The sequence below is a fragment of the Cebus imitator genome, unplaced genomic scaffold (assembly GCF_001604975.1).
Source record: "Cebus imitator isolate Cc_AM_T3 unplaced genomic scaffold, Cebus_imitator-1.0 Scaffold110, whole genome shotgun sequence".
Lineage (NCBI taxonomy): Eukaryota > Metazoa > Chordata > Mammalia > Primates > Cebidae > Cebus > Cebus imitator.
In genome coordinates this window covers 1,844,479-1,854,231 of record NW_016107425.1, presented here as the reverse complement: position 1 = coordinate 1,854,231, position 9,753 = coordinate 1,844,479, and the positions used below count along the sequence as shown (strand labels likewise).

At 37.7% G+C, this 9,753-nt stretch overlaps 1 protein-coding gene across 5 annotated transcripts in view; it reads left to right on the top strand.

Annotated features, from left to right (window-relative positions):
• The window catches only part of SLC25A12 (solute carrier family 25 member 12), a 229,436-nt gene that overhangs the window by 138,821 nt on the left and 80,862 nt on the right, over positions 1–9,753 (top strand). For all 5 annotated transcript variants that reach the window (XM_017538208.2, XM_037741895.1, XM_017538209.2 and 2 more), the window contains exon 3: positions 4,007–4,149. In XM_017538208.2, coding sequence (XP_017393697.1) covers positions 4,007–4,149 — 143 coding nt within the window. The remainder of the gene's footprint in view (positions 1–4,006; positions 4,150–9,753) is intronic.

Below are 9,753 nucleotides of genomic sequence, written 5' to 3'. Positions count from 1 at the left end.
AGACGGAGTTTTGCTCTTGTTACCCAGGTTGGAGTGCAATGGCGCGATCTCGGCTCACCGCAATCTCCGCCTCCTGGGTTCAAGCAATTCTCCTGTCTCAGCCTCCCGAGTAGCTGGGACTACAGGTGTGCGCCACCATGCCCAGCTAATTTTTGTATTTTTAGTAGAGACGGGGTTTCACCATGTTGACCAGGATGGTCTCCGTCTCTTGACCTCGTGATCCACCTGCCTCGGCCTCGCAAAGTGCTGGGATTACAAGCGTGAGCAACCGCGCCCGGCCTTTGGATTTAACTTTTAAGGTCCATTCCAAGTGTTGCCTTTCTCCTTCCATTCCCTGGCCTGATCCCACCAGTCCTGAAAATGAATCACTCCTTTTTGGTTCCCATAGTATATTTCTCATACCATTGTTTGCAACTCATATTCTGGTTACTGGTGGACGGAACTAGTAACAGTAACTAGTAACTAACTTGTCAGTCTCCTTACAGTCTATTTTTAGACTTCCTTGTGTCCATCCTTCTTTCCAGTCGCTGCAGTCTTCCTCATGTTGTGCCTTTCCTTACTCCTGCTGTTCTTAACTCTAGTGGTTTTGTGATCTTGGTGGAACATGTCCAGTTATGTTGTACATCAGCTACTCAGGAGGCTGAGACAGAATTGCTTGAACCCAGGAGGTGGAGATTGCAGTGAGCTGAGTTTGTGCCACTGCACTCCAGCCAAAAAACAAAGTGAAGCAATTGTCAGGAATTGATAGAATCTACTTACTATTAGTATAAATATCTTAACAGTTTGCTTTTTCTTTATCCTAGGTTTATATACTCATTATTTTGAAACTTGTTTTCTTTATCCTATGTTTATATATTTATTGTTTTGAAATTTCAAAGATTATTTTGTCCTCATTGTATAAGTGTGTGAAATATCTAGAGGCCTGGGAGGAAAATAAACTGATCTAGGAACTCACAGAGGGTGAGTAGTAGAGCTAGGGTTTAAACCCAAAACCCCCTCAAGAATGGCTTTTATAGTCATGTAATGAGGACATAACTTTATTTTGGGGTGATGTTTCTTGAATGCTTTTGGTAGCACTGACTAGTAAAAAAAAAAAGTCTACCTTGGGCTACTTCTTTTTATTTTTGTTCTGTATCACAAGTCATCAAGCAATCCCTGGGCTACTTTTCTTTCTTTCTTTTTTTTTTTTTTTTTTTGAGACAGGATCTTGCTTTGTCTTCCAAGCTGGAGTGCGGTGGCGCAATCTCAGTTTACTGCAACCTCTGTCTTCCAGGTTCAAGTGATTCTCCCACCTCAGTCTCCCAAGTAGTGGGACTAAAGGTGCATACCACCACGCTTAGCTAATTTTTATATTTTTAATAGAGACAGTATTTCACCATGTTGTCCAGACTGGTCTTGAACTCTTGACCTCAAGTGATAATGCCTGCCTTGGCCTTCCAAAGTGTTGGGATTACAGGCATGAACCACTGTGCCCGGCCTCTGGGCTACTTCTTATGCAGGCTTATAGCACTTGTGGTGGTAGTCTCTGTGGCATTTTTTTTTTTTTTGGTTGGGGGGATGGAATTTGCGCTTGTTGCCCAGGCTGGAGTGCAATGGCATGATCTTGGCTCACCGCCCAGGCTGGAGTGCAATGATGTAATCTCAGCTCACCGCAACCTCTGCTTCCCGGATTCAAGAGATTGTCCTGCCTCAGCCTCTGCAGTAGCTGGGATTACAGTCATGCATCACAACACCCGGCTAATTTTGTATTTTTAGTAGAGACGAGGTTTCTCCATGTTGGTCAGGCTGGTCTTGAACTCCCAACCTCAGGTGATCTGCCTGCCTCAGCCTTCCAATGTGCTCTGACTGCAGGTGTAAGCCACGGTGCGTGGCCTAACTTTTTCTCATTGAAAAAACAGGTGGCTTTGTTTAGTCAGATCCATAAATGGAGACATTTGCAATACTTGACCAGAAAACAAACCAACAATCCTTTGCCCTGATTATTCTTCCCCATCTCACTTCCCAGAAACAACCAGTTGTACTTTTTTTAGGTATTTCTTTTGCTGTTTACCTTCATATTTCTATATTGATATTTCTAGACATTTTTTACTTTCTGTTACAGTAGCTGAAGTCTTAACTTCCTTATACTACTTCCTCTCCCATTCCTCTGTGTGTGCGTGTGTGTGTGTGCGCGTGTGTGTGTGTGTGTGTATGTGTGTTTATTTTCGAAACAGGGTCTTGCTTTGTTGCCGATGATGGAGTACAGTGACATGATCATGGCTCACTGCAACCCCCACCTCCCTGGCTCAAGCAGTCCTCCCACCTCAGCCTCCTGAGTAGTTAGGACTACAGGCATATGATATCATGCCTATCAGATTTGTGTATTTTTTGTAGAGATGGGGTTTTGCCATGATGCCCAGGCCAATCTTGAACTCCTGGGCTCAAGTAATTGCCCACCTTGGCCTCCCAAAGTGTTGGGATTACAGGCATGAACCACTGTACTTGGCCTATTTATAATTTTTACTAAATTAACATTTGATATCTATATTATTATGACTATAAATACTGTTTATTTTGAGCCATCATGGATTATGATAATATTTTCTGTTTTTGCACAATAAAATTAATTTCTCATAATTAAAAATTACCGAATTTTTCATTTGCCTAGTTATTTGTGTTCCTATTACCAATTCATTCATTTGACAAATATTTACTGAGTGCCTACTATAAGCCAAGCATCATTCTTGGTGTTTGGGATATATCAGTAAACAAGTCAGACAAAGATTCTTTCCCTTGTGACACATTCTAATTGGTAGATAGACAATAAACATAGTGAAATATAAAGTATGTTAGACGTGCTAAGGGAAAAAAAGCAGGGTTCTTGAGGACATGATGCCCTTGATTCATGATTCTTTATATGTGACCTGGTTTTTCTCTCTGAAAACTTGTAGAATTTTCACTTCATTTGGATGTCCTGCAATTTTACAATGATGGGCCAGACCCTGGTGTAGATTTTCATTTTAATTTTTCATTCTTGACATTTCGTGAGCCCTTGTATTCTTTAGTTGTGATCTTACTGCTTTGTTGGTTGACTGAAGTAACAATCAGTCTGATGCAACTCAAGGAGAAAAGCTTTGGTTGTTCATGTTTGGTCATCCCATAGTATATAAAACCCTTAAAATACGAGTTTCTTTGATGCAGGTATTATTTATTTTTAAAAATTATTGATGTAAAAAATTACTGATGTCAAAGAATATTTTAATTTATTTCCTTTTTCCAGCTACTGGAACTTGGAATAATGAAAAGTCTTGTTTGTTATGCCTTTCTCAATCATTTCACTTCTATGGTTTGGCAGGTTATGTGTCCCCCTGGTGTTGTTGTAGACAGGAAGCCTCTGGGAGTTTACAGAGGCTGTATTCTCACTTTCAGATCTTGACCGCCCCTTCATTTTCTTAGTCTTTTTCATGTCTTTTATCTTACCAGTATATGTATCTTTAATTGAGATAAAATTCACATAACATAAAATTCGCCATTTTAATGATTTTAAGTATACAATTCATTGTTTTTTTAAAATGTAATTTACAATGTTTTATGATATTACATCTAATTCCAGAACGTTTTCATCATCTTCATCCCCAAAGAGAAACGTGATACCCAATAAGCAGTTAACTCCCATTTCCCCTCTCCTTTCAGCTCCAGGCAACTGATGTTCTACTTTCTGATTCTATAGACTTGCCTATCGTGGACATGCCATGTGAATGATGTCACATTATATATGGCCTTTTGTGTCTGGCGTCTTTCGCTTACAACGTTTTCAAGATTCACACATGTTGTGCAATATTAGTACTATAAAATGTTTTTAAATCAGTCTCTGAGTATTTGATTTTTCAGTATCCAGAGAAAAATTCTGCTTTTATTATCTTTACTTTGATTTTAATACTGGCCTTTAATTGACCTTTTCACAAAACATTTATTAGATATAAAATGATATTGGGTAAGTTTTCAGTATACATTATTTATTTTTTAGTATGCCAGTACTGAGGTTGATGGAGAACATTACATGACCCCAGAAGACTTTGTTCAGCGCTATCTTGGACTGTATAATGATCCAAATAGTAACCCAAAGATTGTGCAGCTCTTGGCAGGAGTAGCCGATCAAACCAAGGATGGGTAAGTATCTTTATGCATTTTCTGAAAACTAATGTTCTGGAATGTATTGTTAAAAATTTTAAAAACCCACAAGTTTACCTATGAGTGTCTAGAATTTTAATATTGGTAAACATTTACTCATTCATAATTAGAAAATATGGTTTTTTTTTTTTTTTGAGACGGAGTTTCGCTGTTGTTGCCCAGACTGGAGTGCAATGGCACGATCTCGGCTCACCGCAACCTACGCCTCCTGGGTTCAAGCAATTCTCTGGCCTCAGCCTCCCGAGTAGCTGGGACTATAGGCACGCACCATCATGCCCAGCTAATTTTTGTATTTTTAGTAGAGACGAGGTTTCACCTTGTTGACCAGGATGGTCTTGATCTCTTGACATCGTGATCCACCCACCTCGGCCTCCCAAAATCCTGGGATCACAGGCTTGAGCCACCGCGCCCGGCTTAGAAAATATGTTTTTTAAAATAAATATATTTTATATTTTTGGGATATAGAAATAAATATATTTCATTTTTTTGGGATATAGAAATCATTATGAAGAATGTATTAAAAAAAATTTTTTTTGAAAAATAATGGGAAGCTTTATGTTGAAAAAAATGAGGATACCAGGAAAGTATTCTACTTTTATTCTACTTTATAGGTTAAATTCTGAGCCAATAATTTTTAAACCACACTAACTGGAGATCCATATTTTGTTTTGTTTGAGCTACATTAAAAAATATATATATTTATTTATCTGTATATATTATATATCCGATATATAATATCCGATATATAATATATATTATATATCGGATATATAATACATATATTATATATCGATATATAATGTATGTATTTATACATATTATATATAGGATATATATAATGCCAGTATCCAATGTTTCAAGATTCATACATGTTGTGCATATATTAGTACATGTTGTGCATATATATATAAAAAAAGTACATGTGCATATATATATATATACATATATATATAAAAAAAGTATATATATATAAAAAAAGTACATGTTGTGCATATATATATATACACATATATATATATGCACAACATGTACTAATGTATGCACAATTTAATGTAGACCAAACAAAAAACATCGATCTCCAGTTAGTGTGGTTTAAAAGATTCATACATGTTGTGCATATATATATGCAATATATAAAAATATATATATATTTTTTGAGATGGAACCTCTCTCTTTTGCTCAGGCTGGAGTACAGCAGCATGATCTCAGCTCACTGCAACCTCTGCCTCCTGGGTTCAAGTGATTCTCCTGTCTCAGTCTCCTAAGTAGCTGGGATTATAGGCATGTGCCACTACACGTGGCTAATTTTTGTATTTTTAGGAGAGATAGGGTTTCACCATGTTGGCCAGGCTGATTTCGAACCCCTAACCTCATGTGATTTGCCTGCTTTGACCTCCCAAACTGCTGGGATTAGAGGTGTGAGCTACCATGCCCAGCCTTTAAAAATTGATATATACTAGTTGTGTAATTAAATTGTATCTTTTATTCAAAGTTTATAAAAATGGTGTTATTTATTGCATTTATCAAGGATACTGGCATTTCTTTTTTTTTTGAAAAAATATTTCATGGGAAGAGCCACATTTTATATTGAATAATCTGAGCAGTTCCAGATAACCAAGTATATTTCTTTCATTCATTCAATAGCTATTGAGTGCCTACTGTGTCTCAGGTACTGTTCTTGGTGCTGGAATTATTAATATATCAGTGAAAAAGCTACACAAAGATAATAAAAAAGTGAATTATAGTATGTTTGGAGGCTATAAGTGATATGATGAAAAATAGGGGAGAGTGTAGGGAGTGACACTTATTCATTTATCTCTCTACTTATTTATTTGGCAAACATTAATTTAACAGCCATCGTGTGTCAGGCACTGTTGGGCCTTACAAATACAAACATAAATTAAATGAGGCTTCTGTCCTTAAGAAGAAGATTATAGCTTAGTGAGAAAAAAGATGACTAAACAAAGAAAATAATACTTCTGAAATAAGGTACTATAGTAGGTGTTATGAGAGGTACAGAGGGAACCCAAGAAAGCATGGTTAACTGTTTGGGTGGTCAGGACAGCATCACAGAAGAGGTGATGCTTGAGTGAAATCTGGCAGGATGAATACAAGCTTGTTAGTAGTTGGATAAGTAGGGACGAGAATTCCAGGAAAAGGAACAGGAGTGGCATGAAACATTAAGGGTGTGTGTGTGTGTGTGTGTGTGTGTGTGTGTGTTAGGGAATGGCCATGGGGGAGGGTTGTGTTGCAAGTACTTTGATGTGATTATGGCATTGCTTTGTTGCTGTGGGACATGTAGTTGGAGTGGCTGAAGGCTTTTGACTCCGTCTTTCAGTTATTTTTATGAGAGTGTCAGTTTACTCAACTCAGGGGAGAAAAGCCATCATTATTTTCATTAAAATCATATATGGCTGTATTATGGAGGTGAATGTAATATTTGCATTAATTAGATAAAGAAAATTTTGGCTCGCTATGGCAGTTTCAGTCTACATCCCCAGGCCTCCAGGGCCCGGGTTCTTTATCCTACCTGTTGAGGTGCTTATGTGGCAAACTTTAAGAAACTAGGCAGTAAGTAATCTAAAAATTATCTCTATTACCACAGATATAAGCAGATTTTAGAAATGGTGGGTTGGAGTGAGACAAGACGCGCATGCAATAGACTCCATTTAGCTGGCTGTTGTAATAATTAGTGTTTAAGTTCTTCGAGTCTAGGATTAGTACTGTATTCAGTTTTATTGTCCCATAGAACCTCGCACAGTGTGTGAAATTTACTGTGTGTTCAACAAATGTTTGTTTTGGAAAGATTTTATATCATTTATAAATGGCAGGTATTGGGGAACTTGTATACATTTTAGGTCCACTCTCTCATAATATCAAATCAGCTGATAAATCACTGGATCATTGAATTATATGATCTTTCAATAGTGATTAGACAATAAAGCATATAAAAATTAATTATACTTATCAGACTTCCTTCTTCAGAATTATTAAAGGTAACATATATATTTAGCTTTTTTAGAAATTAGCAGAGTATTTATTGTTAGTAGTTAAGTCTAAGACCTGATTTCAGAATATCCACACTTTTCAAATGTTTCCTTTTGTGACCATTTGCTCTGTTCTATCTCAGTAGTGTATCTTCTTTGAAGCTTCATGTGGTTCTCTTAGGTTGAGTTGCATTGTTAAAGTAGGGCATTTAGGACATTTTCTTTTCTTTTTTTTTTATACATTGGAGACAAAGTCTTGCTCTGATGCCCAGGGTGGAATGCAGTGGTGCAATCTCAACTCACTGCAACCTCCACCTCCTGGGTTCAAGCGATTCACCTGCTTCAGGCTCCCAAGTTGCTAGGAATTATAGATACATGCCACCATGCCCGGCGAATTTTTCTACTTTTAGTAGAGACAGGGTTTTGCCGTGTTGGCCAGGCTGGTCTTGAACTCCTGACCTCAGGTCATCTGCCCGCCTTGTCTTCCCAAAGTGCTAGGATTACAGGCGTGAGCCACTGCACCTAGCCCATTTTTCTTCTTACAATCATCCTTTTAAAAAGATATTATCGGCCGGGCGCAGTGGCTCACGCCTGTAATCCCAGCACTTTGGGAGGCCGAGGCGGGTAGATCACGAGGTCAAGAGATCGAGACCATCCTGGTCAACATGGTGAAACCCCGTCTCTACTAAAAATACAAAAAATTAGCTGGGCATGGTGGCACGTGCCTGTAATCCCAACTACTCAGGAGGCTGAGGCAGGAGAATTGCCCGAACCCAGGAGGCGGAGGTTGCGGTTTGCCAAGATTGCACTATTGCACTGCAGCCTGGGTAACAAGAGGGAAACTCCATCTCAAAAAAAAAAAAAAGATATTATCTGCTGAGCACAGTGGCTCCCACCTGTAATCTCAGCATTTTGGGAGGCTGAGGTTGGAGGATTGCTTCAGGCCAGGAGTTTGAGACCAGTATGGACAACATGGTGAGACCCCATCTCTACAAAATTAAAGAAAAAAATTAGCCAGATGTGGTGGCATGTCAGACCAAGTCTGAATGAGTGGAACTAGTATAGATAAGTTCAAGTGATTTGGTTAACTGTGTGAGAAAAGCTGGTCTAGGAGTGGTTGAAATCATGCTCTTTTGTGCTCTGCAATCCTTCCCCCATGTTTTCTAGCATGTTGACTGTCCCCTCTCTCTTGTTCCCCATCTCCTTTCCCCCAATAGATAGTAAAATAAGTAGGAGTGTTTTGATATGGGTGCTTTCTGTAGAGAGTCATGTAGCATACAAAACAGCATTGTATGTTATAAATAGCTCCATCAGTTGTCTAAAAGCAATGCCATTAGCCAAGTATTATTTGTGGGATTGTGGCTTAAACTTTGAAGTTCTGAAATATAATAGAAAGCAAAATGATTTTATGTATTAAATGCAGATCTCAGAGACTATAATTGTGTGATCTAAGATATTTAGACAGTTGCTTGGTTGAAATTGTAACTTCTAGAGCCATAGTTTCTATATTTAGTCCTAGTCAGAATTTTATCTGGGGGTTTTGTTCTCCTATGATATGGAAAACTAGTTTTCTTTTCTTCTACTTTTTTTCACAAGTGTTTTCCTTTATGTCACACAGGCCTATAGAGGAACCTTTTATGGAGAAATCTTGATTGTTACAAAAATTGCAAAATTAACATATTAATATTTTGTCATTTTATTAGTTCCTATTCACTAGATTGAAAGGGGACTTCATAGAAAATTTTTAAAAACACACCAAATTTAGAAAATATATTTTTCAGAGTTATAAAATGAATGCATGTTCTTTCTAAAAAGTCAGACGATGGGGTAATATGATAAAAAGTCAAAGTACCTCCATATCTCCATTAAAAGAAAAACTAATAGGGTATGAGCTAATCAATAGTTTCTTCACTGCACAGTTAGTAGGTTGTAGTTTGCATTTGTTCTATTAAAGTCTTGATTGGGACCTTCTAGCAATAAAGGAATCCATGGCAGGATAAAGGAAAAAGGAGCTTTAAAAATTATTCTGGAGCCAGGCACGGTGGTTCATGCCTGTGATTCCAGCACTTTGAGAGGCCAAGGCTGGAGGATATCCTAAGACTAGGAGTTCAAAACCAACCTGGGTAAAATGGCAAAACCCCATCTATACAAAAACATTTAAAACTTAGCCAAGCATCATGGTGCTTCTCTATAGTCCCAGTTACTCAGGAGGCTGAGACAGGAGGGTGGGTCACTTGAACCAAGGAGTTCCAGGTTACAGTGAGCTCTTATTGAGCCTTTGCTCTCCAGCTGGGAGACAGATTGAGACCCTGTTTCTTAAAATAAATAAATAAATAAAATCCTGGAACATGCTTGATTTATGTTAGCATTGCAGACTATTTCTTACTTTCTGAAAAATATTGTTGCATTATAATGCAGTAAGCATATAATGACTGTGGGCTTAAAATAGAGGAGAGTGTCAGAGAGACTTTCAAGTAGCCTGTTTTTCCCTCATTCCTCCCAACATTTTATTATGAAAATTTTCAAACATTCAAGAAAGTTGAAAGAATTTTATAATGAACATGCATATACCTACCACCTAGACTACCACATAGAT